The sequence below is a fragment of the Pagrus major genome, chromosome 14 (assembly GCF_040436345.1).
Source record: "Pagrus major chromosome 14, Pma_NU_1.0".
NCBI lineage: Eukaryota > Metazoa > Chordata > Actinopteri > Spariformes > Sparidae > Pagrus > Pagrus major.
This window is the reverse complement of record NC_133228.1, coordinates 21888910-21912453: the sequence shown is the minus strand read 5'-3', so window position 1 is coordinate 21912453 and position 23544 is coordinate 21888910. Positions and strand designations below refer to the sequence as shown.

The window sequence follows — 23544 nt, the reverse complement described above, 5'->3', positions numbered from 1 at the left end:
AACATTATACAGCAGCTGCTTTATTTATTTATTCATTTCCAATGAGAGGATGTTGTTGTCTATCCAGGACATGATGTGACTGACCAGTGAGAGGGAGCAGCTTTGTGGTAAGTTTCCAAGTAAAAATGCTTTCGGTGTGGTTGGACATATACTGAATACACACTTGAAATCCACATTGAGATGTCCTTTTAAGTGCTGTGCTGGTTTATTTCATGTGAACACAGCTACCAATGTGATTTACTTAAGTAACATTCCTTACTAATTATTGACACCCCAAAGGGAAAAAACAAAACTTGGCCCATTCACGCATACTTACTTCATTATTTACCAAGATATTACATTCATTGTGTTCAACAGTCAAGTTACAGACAGAGAGTGCACATACAGAATGATTTCACCATCAGACAGAACAAAAAAAAAAAAAGTTAAGTGCTTCAGGACGTCACACATTTGAAGACTGGGGAGTTTTTTGGGGGGCACGCACACACACTTAGTTTTTATGATTCTTCATTTACAGCAGTTCTAAGGTTTCTTTTGTTTGTTGTAGTTGTTTTTTTCAAATACTTGGCGTAGAAACAGCTGGGTGGCTGTTGTGTAATCTCATAGGAAACAGAGGAGTTCATCATATGGTCCATATGAGTCCGGAGAATCCTTTTCTCATTGAAGAGACACATATGTCCAGCACAAATCCAATGTAGAGTCCTAAAAACACAGCTCACATGTGATGTTTTATGTTTTATTTTTTTTATCATGTATCCATCCTGCATAGGCCACTGTAAAGGGCTTGACACCGTAATAGTCCTGTGTTAGCTTTAGCTGAGCTGGATGAAAAACTGGACACAACATGAGAAAATGTCCTTCAAACTAGCTCTTAAAGGTTTGTCTGTAATAGCTTGTGAATTTTTCTCAGGTGAACCACTATCGTCACATTTCAACATCAATAATCTGAACTTTACATTTCTAGAACTTTCAATCTACTTCAAATAAGATATGGGTTGTTTTGTCGGTATGCAGGAGGCAACACGGTGTGGTTATGATGTGTTTCTAGCATCAGTTTCTGGAGTGTTTTCATCGCCTCCCGGTGGTGCCAACGCCGCTACTACGGTTGAGGTTGCGGCTGAGCTGTGGGAAGTGAACCATGGGTGTTCTGGATGTCGGACCGTAGAGACCGAGATTTCTTGCCGCTGCCGATTTCCTGGGCTGCTTCACGCTAGGGAACGGGGAATAGACTTGCTGTTTGGTGGTGGACGGGAACGCCGGGGTTGATGGTGAGGAGGACATGTGAGAGCCGGACAACGAAGAGAGAGAGGAGAGTGAGGGAGTGGACGGGGAGGGAGTTTTGTAAAAGGTGGAGGACGAGGGGAGAGAGGAGAGGCCGTTAGCTGAAAGGGATGAAGGAAGGCAGGATGTGGAGAGAGGGGTCGGGGTGGAGGGTGGTGAAGGAGAGGACGAGGAGGACGGACCAAGAGAAGCCGATGTAGGGACCGGAGAGATGGAAGGTGAGGAAGAAGGGATGTTAAAGGCGTGGTGAGGTGGAGGTAAAGCGATGGAGGGATAGTGTCTTTCTGATCCTGAGGAATCAGACTCTCTGTGTCTGTTTGAAGAAGGCGGAGGAGGGAGTAGAGGGACTTGGGGGACAGGTTTAGACTCTGGTTGTGTATCTGGGTTTGCGTTGTTGGTGGCGGTCAGATCTGATTCGTCCTCTAGATCCAGAGAATCCAGCTGCATCACAACCTCTGCAACCTCTGCTTCTTTTGTCTCACCTGCGACCTCTGGAGCCTCTTCAGAGCCAGAGGGATCAGCAGATGAAGACACAGAGTCACTCCTTTCTTTCAGCTCCTCATCATCATTTTCCTCAATCTTCTCTTCATCCTCCAATTTTTCAGATCCTTCCTCCTCCTCCTCGTCCTCATCTTCCCTCTCCTCTGAATCTCCAAAGCCCAGCTGTGCTCTGGCCCGTGCTATGTTCCTCCGATGTACCCGGACGTGAGCACGCCAGGGGGACCCCGTGCCTCCTCCGGAGCTCCCCGGAGATCCAGTGCTGTTGGAGGGCAGCGAGCCACAGCGCTGCCTGGCCGGGGAGCCTTGACTCTGGGACAGAGAAGCGGGTCCGGACCCTGGTATTGTGGATGTGCTTGTGGACGAGAGTCTGGAGCCTCCTCCTCGTGGTTTCCGACCCAGAAGGAGGTGGTTGATTACTGTGCTGGAAGGGTTGAGCTGGGAGGCCAGGACACGGGTGGCGGGACACTTGTCTGGAGGGAAGGTGACAGAAAAAACACATTAAAACAGGCTAACAATAACTCAAAATCTTACCAAGTATATTTGTCTAATTTCTTGTCAAGATATCTCATTACACTTATTATAAGATAATCACCTAGAAATTAACATTTCAGTGAGATATAGGGACTTTTTTTGAGACCATTTTAACTTGTTCCACTGGCAGATTTTCTTAACCTGTTATAAAACCTTGTATTCTTTGTTTTTACTTGATTTGAAGTTGCATTATTTCCTACAATGAGCCTAGAATAAGAGACATTTGAGATAGTTGTTTCACGTGTGTAGGTTGTTTTTAAGCGATTCCTACAGTAAGATAGATTTGCATTGAACTGAGGTTACTGTGACGTAATGAATTGTGTTTTTTATCCATGTTGTACCTTGAAAAAAGCTAATTTATCCTGAAAAAGAAATGTTTTTGTTAGCTAACTAAACTAACAACCTATCAATACATCTTTTATTACATTTAATCTAAGGCCAGATGTTTATTACTTTATATGTTTATTATTTCTTTATAATCACTCAATTAATCTATGAATGTTAAACATATTGACAAATATCTATAAGTTACCAAAATAACGCTATTTTATCTGACATTAAAAAACATATTTGATTTATAGTGTTGTGAAACTAAATCATCAAATTAGAGGCGCCGAAACAAGGAAATAATTATTTCACTAAACAAACAATCCATGAAAAATTACTCTAATTACTTTACTATAAAACTGAGATTGCTTTTTTTCTGATTGACAAATTATATCAGCAACCATTTCTGGTTAATAACGGTTTGATCATGTAAATTTGATCATTACAAACTCCGTCAGCTGTTCAGAGCAGCTGTTGCCAAAAGGTTTAAACCTCCATCAGACACCAGAGGGCGTCCAAAGTTTTTGTTTTTTCGTCGAGGGGATTTATCCAAAGTACAGTATTCTGGACAACGGGTCAACTGCATATTAACTGAACTCCTGTTATATAATATGTGCAGTAACATACAGTATTTGGCCTTTTCCCAATGTCAGTAAACCATGTTAATGTAAACATGTCGTTATAAAAGCTGATTACTGAGCTTTACAGTGTGTTTATGAGTGATGATTAGAGTGCAGTGTGAGTGTGTTTAAGTGTGTGTGTGCACAGATGTTTGAATCTGAAAGAGAAAAAACATCAGCTCACACTGTAATACTGTTATACAAGCCCCTCACATCATATGTTAGAGGGGAGGAGCGACAGAGGTTAGTAAAAAGAGTTCGCCCAGACCAGAAAAAACCTCCAGCATTCACCCGAAGAACCACGAATCATTCCCCAAATCATGTTTAATTGGAGACATCTGTCACTGCTGCAGATATCCTCAGGGTTTGTTAAATGAGACATGAACTGATGCTCTACAGAGTTACTGGTGCATTAAAGGAGCATTACAAGTGAAAAACTGTGATTATATTGTAATTTTATGGCATTTTAACTGATGATTAAGCTATGGAAAAAACAGATTTACTGAAGGCATATGAAGACTTGTCTCATGTGCAGTAGTGACAGTTGTCTCCAAATAAGTATATATATAATACAGCTGGTTTATTGACTTCAATTGTGCATATACCACCTGCAACCAGAACAGAACCATCACCAGTCGTCCCAGCTTCAGTATTCCCTTTATACCAAACACGTTGATCATAGTCTATAATTCTCCGTCAATTATTCAATTACTTTATATCAAACATGACTGAATCATTAAAGACCCTCAGATCAGCCCCAGAACACCCAGTTTCAGATGATCCTTTGGTTTAACACCAGTACCGTCAGTGTGGTGGTCGGTACTGTCGCTCTGATTGTTGAGACCCTCCTGAGGAACCTTCGAAGTTGTGGCCACTTCAGGTCCAGGTCCTGTGAGTCACACATCATCATCAAACATCTGACTTTCTGCTGTGTGCATGTGTTTATGTCTTTCTACCCAGGTAGAGCCTCATCAGTGCTTTCTTTGTTTTTGAAGCTAACATTGATGTTAGCCTGCTGGAGAAGCTAAAAACTGATTTTGCTGCATCCTTGGCCCACCCTTAAGATGCCCCAGTATTGGCAACAACTGTCCTAAAACAACAGTTTTCTAATAAAACTGAAACTATTTCTCCACTGATATTAATGTGAAAACAGGGAACAGGAAAGCAGGAAGAGTTTAACTAAACAGTGGGAATTGACCATCATGGATAAACAGTGATTCTGACTGTTATTACCTGTGCGTATGTAAAGTTGCATAGCCTGTTGCTGCTGCCGCCGTTTGATGCGAGCGTATTGCTTTTTCAGGGCGTAGATGTCGGTGCTCATTCTCTCCATCATCATGCTGTTGATTGCTGCTTGATGCTCCGCCCTGGCACCCCCTCCTCCACCTCCTGCCCCTCCAGCTCCCACCGCTCCTGGGCTCAACTCAGCGATGTTCCCCTGCTCCCCTCGCTGGTCTGGAGATCGAAAGAAGAAGAAACACTGATGTTATTTATCCGAACATCAAACTCTTTTTTTTTGCTTTTCCATTAAAGTGATTTTAGCTTTCAGACACTCAGATTGACAGAAGTAATCGAGAGATTCAAAGATTAGAGACGAGGGCTTTGGTTCCAGCAAAATACACAAATCTACTGTGCCTTTTTTAGGTCTTTCTAAGCTTCTTTTCTGACGTATTTGCTCACCCAGTTTTACTTTTATCCCCTTTAATCAAGACCAGCTGACCGCTCAAGATACACAAAATTAAGTGCTACATTTTAAAAATCCTCTTGATGGTATCTGAGGAGGATGACGACAGAATTTAGAGAGTTGATATTGTATTTATTTTATATATTAAAGAACAAATGTTGCTCGAAATACATACTGTACAGGACTGAGCCTGTTTTGCAGACCACTGAAATGCATTTGGTGTAAAGTTACAATTTTCTTTCCAGACTTTGGATCTGGATGAAAACATCCTAGCAAGCTGACTCAGCCCTTCTTGTTTTTTGACAGTGGTGACATGATAAACATTGTGCTTTTGGACCAAAACAGCCTTTGAAGACAAGAAAAAAAGAGCATTTTGTTGAGATGTGTTTGACATTTACTTTGCAGAAAAAGCTCAGTGTGTTGAAGCAACTTTTTTGCAGAAGCTTTTCCTCATTTTGTAGCACAGTGTAAAATACTCTGCAGAGGCCTGCAGCAGCTGGTGCTGTAGTTTGTTTACTGTAATTAAACTGTTTTCTAAGAATGATTTATTGATGCTGCACTTTCTCTTCAGAATGAGCCACGTTTCCCTTAAAACCAGGTCAACTCGGCTGCACTGAGATCTACTTGTGAGGTTAAATGAAGCACTCATTCCTCTGAAGTCATTTCCAAAATCTCTCTGGAGAGTGACGACTACGGCCTCAGATCTTAACCAATGTTTTTAACTAAATCCCTCCGGCTGTTTGCCTTTTTTTTTCATCTTTGGAGGAGCCGCTGAAGGAGCGGGAAGTGCAGATTTGTCTGGAGGAAACAGATCAGAGACGGTTTGTAATTGGAGTCAAATCAAGGCCAAACACGAGGATTTGGGCCATTAGTTTTGGCTGCCGTCTCTGTACACTCTCCACTGGCTGCCAGTAAAAATCCTGTGTCGTAACTCATGCGGCTGCACCGACCTTTGAGATGCTTTTGGTATCTCTGCAGCTCGGGGGCCAGGAGGCCTCCCAGGGGACCCAGGCAACCGAGCGCCGTCACCACAGAGTCCTCATCGTCCATGTCGGCATCATCGTCGCTCTCCCAGCTGCCAAGACCACCACTAGAATAAGAGAATAACATTATTATCATCACCACTATAAAGCCCTGGTCAGAGCAAAGATTCATGACGTGACGAGTTAAACCATGCAATGTGGCGGTCTAAAAACAAAAACAAAAATAATTAAACATGCAGAACTATAATAACCCTGATATACTACATATAAAACAATCTGTATTTGTATTTGTACAAGAGGCAAGATTTCATTTGTACAAGAAAAAGTCTAGTTTAAAATTTAATATCAGTGTTTCTGAAAACACCAAGACTTTTGCCACTTCACGTGAAAAACTAGTGAAACTAAAGAAAATGTCTATGTCTGGAACAAACCTTCCGTTGGATTTGACTGAGGTAGGGAACGGAGTGATGTTGTAGGTGTATTTCTCTCTCAGCTCCGCCAGTTGAGGGAAAGGAAACACTGCCATGGAATAAACCTCCTGATAGACGCAGAGGACAGAGAGCAAACAGATTAATAGAACATATTTTATATCCAGAGGTTAACTTGTTGAGAAGGGTTTTGTTTATCTCGTACCTGCATGAGCTCAGTGTGATCGATGAGGCTGTGCTCCAGCATCTCCTGAGTGAGACAGCCCATCGTGCTGTAAAACTCATCTGCTGTCTGACAGTATTCGATCCTCCTGCACAGAGAGAGGATGTAGAGAAGGAAATATGTAAAATTTAGATATTCATTATAGCTTTCCAATAATCAAACATCAGAGAGGTTATTGATGGATTCTCTGATTTGACTAGCTTTAAATCATAAACTCCCACTTTTGGACACACAAGATGAATCCTTATTTCTGTAAGTAAAGCTCCACTCACTCTCCCAGCCTCTCCCAGATGGCAAGGGCGACTCTGAACAGCACCTCCGAGCCCTCGAAGAAAACCGAGTCCCAGATCTTCAGCACGGTGGGCGCCGGCAGGCAGGTGGCGAACATGGTGAGGAACCACTGCATAGTGAACACGTTGGTCAGCGGAGGCTCGTAGCTGCCTGAGAGGAAACAGACACAGGTGTTACTATAATAAAGCACAAATAACAATTGCAGATTCTTTGGCTCTGCGTAAAAGGTAAAACAAGCAAATGACAGACAGACGGTGTTATTTTCTTTTACTTACGCTCACAATAACACCAGGATCATTTAACAGTTAAAGAGGCATCAGGATTTTGTTTGAATATTTATAGCAGGTAAGATTTTTGTAAAACAAACACTCAGCTTTGTACCTCCAGCTTCTCTGTTGGCAGCTTTCTGAAGGTGGTGGAGATGCTGCGACAGTCTGGGCAGCTTCAGACGCAGCAGGTCTCTGAACACCGCCATGTCCACTGACAGAAGGAGACAATACAGATTTTTAATCATGCCATGTAGCTTTGTTGGTTGGAAGATTCATCATGAAAATAATCTGATGGTGGTCTGGTCGGAAATCTGTTGGTGCTGTAGATGTTTCAGTACGAAATTAAATGTTCAAGACCACAACATCCACACATTTATCAACCTTTTTAGCTCTGCAAATGTCAAGACTGTATTTTTTACTGGAAATAGACGACTAATTCTTTACTTATTTTGTATAAAATTTATATAACTTTTAGTTTATCTTTTTCTTTAATCATTTTTCAGGACCGTCTTCAGTTTCACAATAAATCGGCTTGTATGTGTGTCATTGTGTTTACCTGACAATGCTCGCAGGTTGTTGGCAAAATAGCTCTCAGGCAGCACTTTGTCAATCAGATAGATCATCACCTGAAAACAGAGGAGCAGAAAAAGAAAGTGAAGTAGAAAAGCACAGAGCAGCATTTTCATAAAGCATAAATATAAATCTGCATTTTACCTTCAGTGCATCGCTCTCATTGCCTTCAGTAACTTCCAGTATGAGTGCAGCCAGTACGTTGAATCCCTGGCAGTAGCCCACAGCTTTATTCCAGCGGGCGTAGGCCAGCAGCACCCTCTTCAGCACCACCCTGTCCTGCTCCCCCTCCTGACCGCAGTAAGAACTGCAGCCGGTCCTGTGCAGGTCCTGGGCATTAGGAGGATGCACAGTGGATTATTTTTTAATAAGTCAGCACATTAACTGGATAAATTAATGATGAACTTGTGCATTTAGGACAGAGAAGAGAACAAACAGAGAAGCTGATGATCAGACTTTGTCCTGTTGACGGAAACAATCATGACTCGGGTGAATATGAGTCACCGTGAGGCAGTCGTTTCTTTCTCTGACGCACAGTCATAAGCAAACATCCTCTACCGGACACTGCTCCTCACAGTCATGCTCTTATATACTGAGTGTGATTAATGATGGCTGTTAAATCTGAGTAGTCTTTTTGTATTGTGTCCATCTTACCATGCTTCTTCTTGGAAATGTCTGACAAACAATAAGTCTGACAAACAATCTTAACTCAAGGTCCATTTCATGCCTATTCTTGGGCCTCCATACAAATCTTACTGTCTTCATTAGTGAACGGAGATTGCTCAGTTACCGAGGCATCATATTTGCCGATAAAGACTGTGAAATGTGGGAAAAAAGTTCAAATAAAAAAAGAGTAAGTGGACCAAGATCAAGAGCAAAACAAAGAAACTCTGCTGCTCTCATGTCATTTTTTTAATTTGCCAGACACAGTATGTTATTCCGGCTAATTCAACAGTGTTTGCAAAAATATCATTCTTAACAGGCTACAGCACTAACAATGTACCAAAGTAATGACCTCGGTGACCCTGAACAGTCTCTATGTTACGCCTCAAATGGCTTCCATGCCTTCCGTCTCTCTGTCCTGTGTAAAAATGCTGAGGCTTCACCGCCGGGCACTGTGCTGCTAACTCAGCATACACACATATAAAAACAGGCATGCTCACAAACCCCCTGCATACACAGACTGTACAAACACATTCATCTCAATGTCAACCCCCCAACATAAGAACTCAATGCGATTACCTTGACGATTTGAATGCCGAGGGAGTCATCGTCCGGGTTGCTGCGCTCGTTAAAGGCGAAGCGAAGCGTCTTGTCCCAGTCGATGGAGATACTGTGGAGGTACTGGTCTGCTAACGTTAGCCAAACCTGCAGAGAGACAACAATCCCCACTGAGTAACACGAACAAATATTTGAACTTTCCTATTTCACCTCATCAGGCTGTTCGCCGTGATTCAATTTGTTTCATAAGTGCAGGAGAGAGATTTCATTGTTCATCTCCTCTGACAAGATGAAAGTAATCGCTTCCTTTTCCCGGCTCTCTTCTCCCAGGAGATGAAGTTGTGATGTGAGATAAACAGAGCATTATAGACAAAGTGCCTGTGCATGTTATTGCTCCTTCTGCTCTGTGCTGTCTCTCTTAATACTGCAAAACTCTGCTTTCAGGTTGACAATAATAAAGATAAACAGAATTTTCTTGTAATAGCACAACTGGGTCACAACTTTCTTTTACTAAATACCCTCTGGGTTCAAAAACAGACAAACACAAAGGAGAAATTCATCAAGTCCTATTTGTCAAAATGTCTTTTTATATGGAAGATATTTGCGACCCAGACAGAAGTAACACCTGAGGGTTATGACTCAGAGTTTATACAGATGTTTTCCGAACATGCAGCAATTATAAGGCTTCAATGAGGCTACTAAATAAACAACTACAGCATTAGTACAGCAAGTTACTACATTCGAAAAAATATAATTGACTCAACAATGCCATATTTTAAAATACTTATTTAAGTTACACACCCTCTTCCTCCATTCCTTTGGGATCCCAGTTGGGAGTCTTGCCACTGCCTTCAGGGCGTCGTACCACTGTAGGGAAGAAAACACACACCGTTTTATTTACTCTTTGAATTAACTACAGTCTCACACTCAAACACATTCACAAGCACATTTAACAGATTTGTTGGTGAGTGTTTACCTGCTGGAATCCATTCTTCCCCAGCGATGGTTCAATAGTAAACTTCAGCCTCGTGTCAACTCCTACAAATAAACAGAGACATCTCGTCAGACTCATCTAGAAACACATCTAGGCGACTATCATTGTTCCAAAACTACTTAGAGGAAATATTAAGGAGATACTCAGGGTTCAATGGACTCAGTCTGTTCATAAAACAGCATCTTTTAGCTGACCAGATATTATGAAAGATCAAAGTATCAGTAAATGTATGCAGCCTTCAAAATGATCATAAGGTTGAATTTAACTCCTCTAAGACAATCTCAACAAGAATTGAACATTATAACCTTCATGAAAGGAGGACTGATCGCAGCTTTGTTGTATTAGACCTGTTGAACTGGCAACTGTGTGTAAACTGACAACAGCTACCAAGTTAGGCCAGTAAGTACATCTTATTTCTATAAGTCTTTCAAATTGCCAGTCTGTAAAGGTTATTTACTGTATTTGAATATGTGGCTCTGACTCACAGATACATTTTTAGTCAGACAATACCACAACCACACAAGCTGTCCAACACTCAACAGACACACTGATACAAATCTATACTACGCACAAAGAACTAGAAAATAAGCCACTAAAAACACCAATATTGCACAATAAAAGCTACAAAATACATGTCATATATAATAAAACACAATACTCAGTGTGCAATGTTTACAAAAGCTATCTATATTATTTAAAAACTATTGAAATATACAAAAAAAAATCATGTTCCAAGTCATAAAGGAGTTTAGAAGTCACTTAAAGCATTTTAAATTGAGTCCAAACAAATAAAAAGGTCAGACAAGAAAGAACGAAACACCGGAAGTTATGTGTTTTTGACCCGCACACTAAGCTCATAAAATACATGTATACGTCGATCTTATGAGAAAAATCAAGTGATTTAAACGATAATTTCCACGTTAAATTAATAGTTTTTTGAATGGAGTTTGGTGCGGAGACGCGTCACGGAAGAGTCGCTGTCCATTTCCGCGTGGTGCTGAATCCGCGGTTCAATCTCCGCTTCACCGGAAACCGTCTCAAATCTCTTCACACGCACACACACGAACATCTTTACAGGATATTTAGCACAGTAGACTAAACCTCCTCCTCCCCGAGGATCAAACGGAAATGAAAGTTTGATCTGAAGTTAAGAGGGAAGGTCCTGACGTGTTCCGGCTCCGGGCCAACAGCTCCGCCAGCGGCCATTACTCCCCCTCCTCCCTCCCTTCCTTCCTCCCTCCAGCTGAGTCTCTGGGGGATTTCTCTGCCTCTCAAACAGCAGCCGATCGCACTACAACACATTTTCACGACAATAAAAGTCCCTAAAATAAAACAAGATGTGAGTTTAACCTGCTTGCTCCGCCTCTGTCGCGCTGTCCTGCGCCATACTGGACGAACGTTTCCTCTGAGAGCTCTGGGAGAGGATTAACATGAAAACCCTCCTACTTCCCTGTCACAGATTACACCGACACAGAGCGATGTTAGGGAGGACCGGAGGCGACACTCTCACGTTAATAGCAGATAATTTAATCTCCTCACTGTTTTAATTGAAATTAACCCAGTTAGAGGGTGTAGAGAGAGGAGAGAGGAGGCAGGGAGGGAAGGAAGGAAGGAAATTAAGGGGTAAATAGTAGAAGTAGTTATACCGCAGTGTGAAAATACTTTGTAACAAGTAAAGAAAAAAAACCTGCTTTATACTTGAGTACAAAGTATTACCATTAAAATATACTTTAAAGTATGCTTTATATATAAAGAACAAATGAATGATTTGTTTTATATTAATGGATTATAATTATAAAGTTAGGCTATCTTTATTTATTCTTAAATTGTAATAATATAAGTACAGTGCTTGAGTAAATGTAGCCAACTTAGTTACTTTCCATGAAAGAAACAAACAAAAGAAACAAACAGACAAATGAAAGAAATCAAGAAATAAAGGGAAGGAGAAAGAAAGAAAGAAAGAAAAGAACAGACAAAACAAACAAACAAACAAACAAACAAAAACAGAAACAAAGAAACAAAAAAATGAAGAAACAAACAAACAAATGAAAGAAATCAAGAAATAAAGGAAAGAAAGAAAGAAAGAAAGAAAGAACGAAAGAAAAGAACAGACAAAACAAACAAACAAACAAAGACAAAGACAAAAACAAACAAACAAACAAAGAAACAAAAACAGAAACAAAGAAACAAAAAAAATGAAGAAACAAACAAGCAAACAAAGAACGGAGGAGAGAAAAGAGAATTGGGGAGTATGAAACTAAGCGAGGAAGGAAACTAGAAGTAAGGAAGCGAGGACAGAAGGTAGGAAGTCAGGGACTCTTTCCTCTAATATTACTCTTTAGATTCGAGCTTTGTTGCGATGTCATGAAGTCGTTTAAGTGCCGACAGTCAGATTCGGTGCAAATATCTCGGCATTAGCAGATAATCCAGACACCGCCCTGACTCAAAGTGAACACCTCCCAGCAGAACTACACAAAGACATCTGGGTGTTTCTGCTGGCTGTGTCTCGTACATCAGGGGCGTCCATCCACAAATGGAGTGAGGACTGAAAACTGATCTGTTCTCAGTTATTTGCTCAGTGTGATACATGATTAGATTTATGAAAGCAGCCCTGTACGCTCTTCATGATTCGATTCTGAGCTCAGAGCTGTTGTTCAGTCAGGTTCAACACCTGCTCTGTTGGAAATGAGCTCATCTGACACTTGGAGGGTCTTTTGGGAAAACTGGATCGCCGCTTTGTCGCCAATAAGATTCATACAAGAAAATATTTATAAGGCAGCAAAAGAAAAGAAATTTACCACCTGACAGTTACAACAGCTGACTGGAGCAATCGGTGAATCAGTTTAAGTCGTTTTTTAAAAGATAAAGAAGTCAAAATTCTCTGATTCAAGCTTCTTAAATGTGAATATTTCAGATTACTTTCTTCCTCTGTGACAGTAAACTGAAAATCTTTGCGTTGTGGACACAACCAAGATGTTTTAGGACGACATCTTGGCCTTTTTTGAGAAACAATGATCAACATTTTTCAATATTTCTTCTGATATCTTATTCACCAAACTAATCAATCAGTGGAGAAAATAGTCTAAAGATTATTCAACAATAGAGCCCGACTGATACTGGATTTTCGGGGGCGATCCATATCGATATGTCAGCTGATATTTTTATATACACAGAATATATTAACACACATTTTTTGGCATGATCCATCAAATGTGGCCGGCCCGACCTACAATCCCAATGCATCATTATTTGACAAGTTGGGGATGAGAATAAAAAAAAACTGTTCTTACAAACAGGATCTATAGGACCATGTTTCTGCATTATATTCATTATAAAGAATATTTCCATATCAGCACAACATATACACCGATACCGATACATCTGTGACAGGTGTGCCAATATCGGGTGATAATATCGGCCAGCGTATACATCACATCACAGCACACATCTACATTTTTTCTACGAAAATAATTCATGAAAATAATCATCCTTATTTAAACAATCTAAATTGCTGAAATATAACAATATAGTTGTCATTTTTTTGTGCATAAAGTTGCAGCATAAAATGAAATTCGCTATAAATAACAGCTGGCCTGTCAATCAGTAAATAAAACAGAAAATGAGAGTATAAAGGAAAATATTAGAATAAAAACAGCAGGCTGCAGACACAGTATGCGCACAGTAAACCTCCATATTAAGAAGAATAAAATCTACATTGTTTCCAGATGTTGTTTTAGATTAAATGACGATCATTCCCTGTGGATCTACTGATCAGTGTCGGACCGGGACATGTGTGTCACCTGGCTCTAAGGTGCAGAGCAGCCGCGGTGCGCTCCTGGAGATCCCGTTGCGTTTCTTCAGCACGTTGCTGATGATGTTCCCGACCCCTCCCGAGCCCTGCTGCCGCTGCTTCACGCCCGCCCTCGGCCTCCTGCCGGCGGCGGAGAGCCGCTCCTGCCTCATCCCGACTGAGAACCGAGTCGATCAGCTCATCGTCTGGTCCCGCTTCGATTAATCCTCCTCTAGGTCGCCCTCGGAGATGTCGGGTTCATCCCGATGAGACAGAGGCGCAGATGTTTCCTCTAAACGCTTCCCCTTAAAAATGAATCGATTACCGTGTTTCAAAAATCTCTTCCGGTGATCGCTTCCTGATTTACGCCTGAAGAAACACCAGATCCCTCAGCGGTACCGAAGCATCCAGGGAGCCTCGTTCAAGCGACACAAACGTCCACATTAAATATGGAAAATGTCAAAAATAGCCGCCCGGTTGAGGAGGAAACAGCGGTTTGTTCCTCTCTGTTGTGCTGCTGCTGCTGCTGCTGCTGCTGCACACCTCCTCATCCTCCTCCGGTTCGGCGTCACAAGGATGGAGGGATGCGGTAGGATGGAGGGACACGTGGGGAGGAGGGGATAGGAGGAGGATGAGGTAATGGTGGAGGAGGTGGTGGAGGAGGAGGAGGAGAGGAGGGGAGGACATAACGTGAAAAGAGAGAGCTGGGGTGGATTTTTTGTTTCCTTAACCCACCCAAAAAAAAAAAATCACTCATACCCTGAATGGAAAAAATGGATTTGGACATCTGTCAAAAAAGGTACTGGTAATCTACTAACAGTCTGTTTAATGGTGAACAAACTTGTGGAAAATGGTTTCACATGCAGCGAATGAAAGATTTTATTTCTTAAGTATCTACTGCAAAATGTGTTGGGACAGCAAGGACCACCCCCTGCTGACCAATGTTCAAAATAACACTATAAAGGAACTGATTTTATGCCCCTATGGTAGATTAAACATGATGAAGTGCCCTCTAGGGTGGCTAACCAGAGGAGGAAACATGACGAAGGCCCTGAGTCCAACACTGATGTACAAATTATTGAAGACACTTCATCTGCTGTTGTCACTGGTGTGGAGGATCCAGGTAAAATAAATTATGACTCATTAATCACCCTGATTGTGTCTGCTTTGACCAAACTGAGGAGGGATGTGCAAAGAAGAAGAACTGAACTCTCTTGATGGGGATTGACGCAGTGCCCTCGTGACTGACAGAAAAGCGGACGTAGCAGATTTTACAGCCCCTTTCCTTCAAAACTTCCTGCAAGAAACAGGATTTCTTTCCTCCAGGGCGTCTGAAATGTGTTTAAATATTCTTTCTCCTCTCCATTTCTCTGTCCGTCTCTCACTCACTGAGGAGGACGAGGCGCAACAGTACAACACACTACACAATGTTCAGAGCCAGAAACATGTTACGATGACTAGAATAGTGTGAAAATGTTTCATAAATCAGGAGAAATACGGGATAATTGTGACCCGGGAGGAAACTGGACTCCCAGTAAAACAGGAGGGTTGGAAATAAATCTGCATGTTCACCTACTTCAAACGGCCTGCTAGAAAAATGGAGGGCAATTAAAGAAATGACATTTGCAGTATGAATCAATGATGCATGACAGCATGAGTCAGTCTTACAGGTGCGGTAAGTGCTTCCTGGATGGAAAATACATCCAGTGTTAATGACGTTCTGAATTCATATCTGCAAACAGTCGGGGTGACGATTAGAAAACGGCTTTGATGATAATTTTCCAGAACCATCACGACTTATGATTATGTCTCTGGGTGTTTTTAATTAGATGACTGCTCTCATTTGTTCCACATAATGAAACGAAGTGTACTCACTCCATCTCAGGTTACTGTAACATGTATGTGTTGCTGTACAGTAGCTGCAATTCCTTTGATAGATACCGATCAATAATACTGTAGACATAATGAGTTTACTTCACATTATTAATACAAACTAATACAAAAACTAAGAAAAAATCATCTAAAACTGAACATTTTAGATGATAAAAACTGAATTTTAACGAGCAAACCCCCTCTGCAAACTAACTGCAACCAAACTGAACTGAAAACAAAACATTAAAAACTAAATAAAAAAAACAACTAATAACTCTGATCTGGGTTAATGTTAACTGCACATGATGCTCTCACACATATACTGAAAAATTGTACACTCAAAAACATTGAAAACTTGTATAAGCCAGACAAAAATCAACAACATTTATGCTTCAATTAATGTAGCTTAACATCAAATATCAAGTAATAAGGGTATTTATGGCTTGTCAATTTCTTTTAGCCATTGAGGAACAAATAGACATTTATCATGATGTTTAAATGTTGACGTCACTCAATATAAGAAAGCAATAAAATATTGATGCTGGCAGCTGCTTGGATAATCATAGTCAGTGACTGGAGTTTATTGTTTAGCACGCTGTGTGTCACCTTCCAGGTGGATAACATGCAAAGAAAGCAGCCATGTTGGTTCCACAGTGTTGCTTTAATGTTCCCTGCTGCTGAGTAACTGACAGTACTACTACTGTGTGAAATACTGGCACTAAAAACCTCATCCACTCTTGAACACCCTACCTCTCTGTAAGCCATCGTGCTGCATGTTGACAGAAACAAAAACAGTCAAACAAAGAAAATAACCACACAGACCTGAAAAACTTTAAATTAGGTAAAGGAAGGAGTTACAAAACAATCAACCACAAAAACTGAAGCTTTACCTTCATTATGAGATTACAAGGCTGATTGTGTGAGGAAGCTAATGTCAAGAAGATGTCAACCTTTGTACTGTAAGTGACTGCTGACAATTTACTGCAAATGTTTTAGTAAATGAAATAATTCTCAAATAAGGTCTATTAGCTTGTTAAAATCCTGGAAATGACATCTACTCCTTCTCCCTCATTGCGTCATTTCATTTCAGGTCTAATTACTTCGCAGGAGACGTCTTCTTCTTCACTGTTGAGTCCATTCTCAAGTTTCCACATCACACTTGTGTATGCTGAATATTGGACCAGGATTGGCCTCCAAACTATTTGTGAAGTAACAAATCATGCTCGAGGGCCAGGGTAAACCGATTATCGTGTGCTCTGAAGCAACGTCGTCTCACCCAATGTCTGATTGGTAACACGTCACAATTAACAGCCTATAAACACTAAATAATCTGAATCTGCAAAGTAACTAGTAACTATATTTATCAAATAAATGCAGTGGAGAGGAAGTATGAAGTAGCAGAAAATGGAAATACTCAAGTAAAGTACCTCAAAAGTGTACTTAAGAACAGTACTTGAGTAAATTGTACTTTATTCCATCACTGGTTGTTCAAAATGTAGATTTTCTTTCATTTTCAAGTATTCATTTTTACTGCAAATAAATATCGGTCTCCTTGATTTCTAATAATTGGTATTGGCCCTATCGGTCGACCCAGTCTCTTAAAACCAGAGGAATGAATGTGAAAACAGACTCTGCACATACATCATTCAACACATTCAACTGTCGGAACAAGAAGAAATAAAAAATTCCTGGAGGTGGACTAACAAAGATACTGATAAGATAAGTATAGTCAGATGTTTAATATTTAATTTCATGTATAGAACAAGGTTTGATTCATAATCTCTGTTGGAAAAATCACCGTTGTAAGCAATGTTTCTAAACACCTCTTACATAACAGATCAGTCAGTCGAAGTAAATGACTTTACAGGACGGGCTGGAGTAGCAGCAGGGAGATTGGGATATGGAAATGAACATGTGATTCCTCCGTACTCACGTGCAGTGGGTCTGTGTCACAGTTCATTATGTAAAATGGAGAGCTATTTTCATACTACATGTGATATGACTACTGGGACACGATACAACATGTGTACAAACCTGTTAACTTACAGCACCTTACAAATGATTTCACCCTTCATGAAACAATCATCTCTTTATTTTTAAGGTGTAAAGTAAAGGAAGAATTGTGTATTCTTACGCCGTTTTTGTGAGACAGCCTGAAGACAAGCTGTGATGATGTCGTAGTTCTTCTGCAGTTTGTGGCAAAGTCGGTCCCGTCTCCTCAGCTGGCGGATCAGCTTGGCTGACTGCAGGCCTGTACGATATTTGACCTCCTGGATGATTGACTGCAGCTCCTCCGGGGCTGAAAAAGCAAACATGCAGAAACATTTAAGTTTAGTTTTTTGGACATGTTTGGACGACCGTCAAAATCTAATGTAAATGGCTGAATGTCTGAGACAAGTATGAAATCCCAGAAACCATTTTCCCACTCAAAAATTCCTCATGAACATGCTTAAAAAAATGGATGTCAGACTCTCTCACAAGCACAGAAATTCACCACTTGCTTGTGGGTGTATGGGATTATTTTATTCCAGTAAATATTAATAAAACAAATGCAACTAATTACACATGTCAGGTAAATTTGAGCGCCAACATTTTTTCTGTGACAAGAAAAAGTTCAAAACAATGTTTGTAATCCCCAAATTAGGAAGTTAAGTGTTATGAATTTAACTTCTTCATGGTATCTATTTGAAATAGCCCTACATCTTCCTGTCTTTCACATTTATTTCAGACTCACGGCACAGAGATGCAGGTGGTTTTAAAATATAAAGGTGTTTGATATAGTTTGAAACAACATGTGACGTCTGCAGTCCACTGTTGGATCAGAATATCACAGTCATCTGTCTGTTTCCATGCTGCAGGCAAAGAAGAAATGAAAACCAGAACACCGCCCCACATAAACACACACACACCTCCCGTCTAATGTGAAATCTGACTTTCAGCTGAAGGTGACACAGATCTGAGGCATAAACAGACCTGAGGGACTGAGACAAATTATGGTGATATTTTGAGTAACTAACGACTTTTTTCATTGTCAATTATGTTCTCCATTAACTGATTAGTTGTTTGGTCTATAAAATGTCTATAAATGGTGCAAAATGTGGATCAGTGTTTCCCAAAGCTCAAGATGACGTCCTCAAATGTCTTGTTTTGCCCTCAACACAAATATATTCAGAGGAGGAAAGAAACCAGAAAATAATCACAGTTGAGAAGCTGAAATCAGAGAATTTTGACCTATCAGAATAGATGGTGATTAATTTAATAGTTGACAACTAATCGATTAGTCGCTGCAGCTCTAATTTTGACCTCTGATCCTTGTGGGACAACTTAACTACAGAAGCAATGACTCAAACTTTAAAGCAGAACAGCATAAAAATGGGACCAATAATAACACAAAATTGTCTCGGTTAATCAAAATCAAATACTGTATATCTATCCTTTGACCCATTACACTTGCTCTCAAGTGAAAACACCAAATATTTGCTCATTACAGCTTTCAAAAAGATGAGAAGACCAGTTTCCTTATTTTTATATTTTTATATACCTTCAGATCACTGTCAAATAGGTAAAATTAAGAAAACTGCCCAAGCAATCTCTTTGCATGAGCATGTCATAGTTTTAATTTTTTTTAAAGGTCCAGTGTGTAGGATTTAGTGGCATCTAGTGGTGAGGTTGCAGATTGCAGCAACTGAACCCTCCTCATCTCCCCCTCCCCCTACAGTGGTCGCTAAAAAAGTGACAAGTGGTGCAACATGTTGGACCTGCTCCCTCTGTAGATACAAAAGGCTCATTGTCAGCTAACTAAAACACAATGTTTCTTGGTTTCAGGTGATTATACACTAATGAAAACATCATTACTGCCCCTAACTCCCTCGATATCCTACACTCTGGACCTCTAAAGACTAAACAATTAATCAAAACATATTACAGATTAATTAATAATGAAAATCATTTTGTTTGGGTGTCGTCTGTTGGTCACCAACAGACGACACCCAAACAAAATGATTTCAGTAGGTGGCAGGGTCCGCCTCAGAGACACTTAATTGCTTTCAGAACACTAAGAAGCTTCCTTACTTTGTTATTTCACACTGCTGACCAGTCATCACTATAGAAAGGGCCATTAAACCCTAAGAGTATTCACGTGTTCTAGCTCTTCTTGGAGGCACTATCATAATCATTTCCTCTTCCTGAGTGGCAGCTCTCTGCATTGTTTAACTTGTCGTGGGCAAACAGTGAACTCACGGGCCGGCCTGTGTTTACTGTTGGATTGCACTTCACCAGAGGAGACAATGGCGGCGTGGCACTCACAGAGACATGCCTTTCAGGACTCCGCGGCAACACACACTGAGGAGTATTAAATAAGCTGTCAACACACTTATCAGCCTCTGTATCTGAGTGTGTGAAGGTCCGCATACTGGGAGGCGACCTGTCAGTCATGTGAAACTAATTGTTGCGGCCAGTTTGGCTTCTCCTGATATCTGATTACAGTCAGATCTTGTTTTGCTACATGTCTTGAAAAACAGACGACGTAAAAACCTACCAGAATGACTCAGATTCATTATGCAGCATTCGAGTCTCATCCAATTAAATTCTCTTATCTCTAAAATGACCTGAATCAAAATCACTGCTGTAAATGTACATGTAAACACACTGTAATTAAATAAGTGGATCAGTTATTACCTCTGTGGCTACTACGAAATTATTCAACACTGATTAATTATCTTTTCTACGGATGCATCAGCCTCTAAACCGACCTTTAAAGCAGACCAGGGATTACCAAGACGTGATAAATGCATGTTAAATACTGTTTCTTTGCCAATTTTCTAATAAAATTCTGTGTTTAATTTTTAATTCCAGTGCTATGATTTACATTTGTTTAGTCACGGCAGGCCAGCAGCGATTTCTGGTGCATAATATTGTCCGATTTACATATATATACACACCAGTGAGATCCATGTAGCAACATTATTCAGCATTTGGTATTCAGTATCAGCCTGTATCCTGAGTATCAGTAGAGTCTGTATTGAGAGGTAAAATGTCGGATCAATGCATCCCTCAGTTTACATTTGTATACTGATGAACATTTGTCCCAATATCCAATAATCAATACTGCAGGGCTCCAGACTGAGTTTTTTCCACTGGTTGCACTGGTGTGCCTACCTTTTAACTTTGAGTGCATCCAGTTATACATTTCATTTAATTTCTAAACACATTATGTAAATGATTGTAAATAGGAACACAGTAAATGTTTGTCTTCATTTAAATTACAGCACACTGACAACTTGTTTAGTACATGCAGCTCCTCTGGCCACAGGGGGGCCTTGTTTACCCACGATGAATCCATTGGCCAGGGTAAACATAGTTAGTTGTGAATGATTTTAGGCATCTGGACACTCTAATGTAGTTTCTGAACCTATTTCATGCAACAGCAGCATGGCAGCCACGTTTTACCCTCAGTCCTGCTGCAATCACTGAAGCAATGACCACAATTTATTTCAACCTAAATGGAAAAAACTGACCTGGAACTTGACTCATCGGTTTCTACAACAAGTGGATTCCTTAAAAAATAAGACGTGGACTTCCTTTAATAACCATAATGGTTGCCACAGAGCAGGTAACTTGAACATGTACAAAGGATCTTTTGTACCAAGTGCAATCAAATAATGAACAGCAGAAAAACACAGCCCTGTATCAATGTCTGCACATGTATTATTGCTCTAATGTTCAGGATTTGTGGTCTATTATACTTATCATCATTTTTACATATTCCTGATGAAAAAAACCTGATATTTATAGATTCATAAACAGATTATATATCATTAAAATGTTCAATTAGATTTTCAAAACTATGCCTCAAGTAAATTAGACCAATATAAGGCTCTTGGGCATAGTTTAAATATCTATATAACGTAATATTTTTACATTATAATGTGGGTAAACATCTGCCAAATTCATTAAATGAAGAGCTGAACTTGGGACCTGGAAAACACAAACACCTGTCCACACACCCCTCACCTTTCTGGGCCAGGTAGTTCATCTGATGCCTCCTGGTGTGTTTCTCCTGGAGCTCCTGGAGGAAGCCGGACCCGGAGTTGCTGCGGCCCAGGAAGGCATCGGACCCGGACGCCTCCGTGGAGCTGTCCCAGCTGTCCACATTCCTCCTGCTGCCTCCGCTGTACGTGTCGTACAGCTCCACCAGCAGACAGTCCACGATGGAGCTCCTCGGGACTTTCACTCCATCTCCCGGGGAGTCCGAGTCGCTGTCCCCGGCCGTGCTGGTCCTCTGGCTGGCGGTGCCGGGCGGAGCTCGGTGAACCCGCGGTCCCGGAGGTGATGATGTGTCACTAGGTGACTCGGCCGCGGGGCTCGTCCACTGCTGGAAGCCGGAGAAATCATCCTGGAGGGCGGCGGCGGGGCTGACAAAAACGCCGCTCTCTTCCTCGGAGCACACACCGCGGTCGCATATGTCCACTTCCAGAAGTTCATTCCCGTTTAATTCCACCTCCGACGCCATTTTTTACACTAACTGTAAACTATGTTGAATTAAATCTGAGTGGCTGTAATTGCTCTTCGCGTCCGTGTTGACATTTTTCCAGGTTAATTAGCTGTAAAGTTTTCTCCGAGGAGGATAGAGTTCCTGGAGCGCTCCATTCCTCTCCTCAGAAAAGGTGAACACGTCCGACGGGCTTTTGATTTCCTTCCCGAAGTTTCCGTATCCGACCTTCCCGCCCCCCCTCCTCTCTGGACGAACAATGGGCCGGCCCACTCCGCTCAACTTCTCAACGGCTGCCAACTTTTCTTCAGGGCGCGCGACAGGTGCAACACCTGGGGGTTGACCAATCACGGAGGAGCCGAATGTGTATCGACCAATCAGCTTCCGCGTTTGACGGCTATGCTAGGAGATGGGTTTTGTAGTTTACATTAGCAACATTTAGCATGATTTAATGTAAACAACGCGAAATAACACACAAACAACAATAAACTCACACTGACAGGCTCACAGCACTTTTAAAAAAGTATCTTGAAACTTTATACTTTGTTTTAGCAGACATTAATACATATTTTTCTTGTGTTTTTGTATCATAACAACACTCCAGTCAGTGTATTTCAGTATAATCCAGGTGTCCAGGTGAAGAATTAGGAAATGTAAAAGTAGAAAATAAAATAGATTTTATTATTTACAGTAAGATTGTAACATTCAGTGTGGCTTAGGAAGTTTTGGGGGAGTTCTTGTAGCCCCTTTTGTTCAGAAATATGCCCAGAGTGGAAGAGTTAAGAAAGTGAAAGTTGGTATTATAGAAAATCATTTAAAATGAATTGTTTAATAACATTTTATGGCTTGAAAAACCTCAGTATGCAACTATAGCACAAAAAAGTTGGGGCATTCCTTTTATTTGTTATGTTGATGGATGAAGCATTGCTCAAAAGAGAGTTAGTGTTGTTCTTCTGGATTATAATTAGCACAAAAAGAAAAACTACTTGTAAAATAACTTATTTCCTACAAAATGTATTTGTTCACTGACCCGAACAAAGTCCAACAACACTTGGTCACACTTGATCTTTTAAGCCTGCAGTACCCTTGTTGATCTAATATGAAATTTCCACATACAGAATCGAACTCATTACATATCTTATCTTTTAATGTGTATAGTCCATAGGACCTAATATTTAAGAATTTGACAATTAAAAAAGAAAAATCAGACTTGCTATATCTGAAACTACAACATTTTATCAGATTCATGTTTATTTATATCATTTTTGTTTAAAATATGGACATTTCTCAGATATTTACAAGGCATAGGCTGTTGGAAGAAGTACTCATAATTTACTTGAGTAAAAGTACTCAAGCATAAGCATCAAAATAGAAATTAAAGTACAAAAAATAAAGGAAGTCATTATGGAGAGTGGTCCATTTCAAAATTATTTATAGCCAATTATATTATTGGATTATTAATGCAGTAA

The 23544-nt window shown here is 40.6% G+C and overlaps 1 protein-coding gene across 4 annotated transcripts; it reads right to left on the bottom strand.

Annotated features, from left to right (window-relative positions):
• On the bottom strand, positions 1–22269 carry tbc1d30 (TBC1 domain family, member 30). 4 transcript variants are annotated; one of them, XM_073481026.1, is made up of 15 exons: positions 21598–22269; positions 17720–17884; positions 9906–9967; positions 9731–9796; positions 8951–9076; positions 7853–8038; positions 7695–7764; positions 7251–7349; positions 6851–7019; positions 6561–6666; positions 6359–6465; positions 5895–6034; positions 4494–4715; positions 4063–4149; positions 1–2252 (listed from the first exon to the last, which is right to left on the bottom strand). In XM_073481026.1, exons 1-15 carry the CDS (start codon positions 22094–22096, stop codon positions 1069–1071), a joined length of 3288 nt encoding a protein of 1095 aa, XP_073337127.1. In that variant the 5' UTR covers positions 22097–22269; the 3' UTR covers positions 1–1068. The 4 variants fall into 4 exon arrangements, with proteins under 4 accessions (XP_073337127.1, XP_073337128.1, XP_073337129.1 ...); XM_073481027.1 differs by lacking the exon at positions 4063–4149; XM_073481028.1 differs by lacking the exons at positions 17720–17884; positions 21598–22269 and adding an exon at positions 13724–13886.
• Between the last annotated feature and the right edge of the window lie 1275 nt (positions 22270–23544).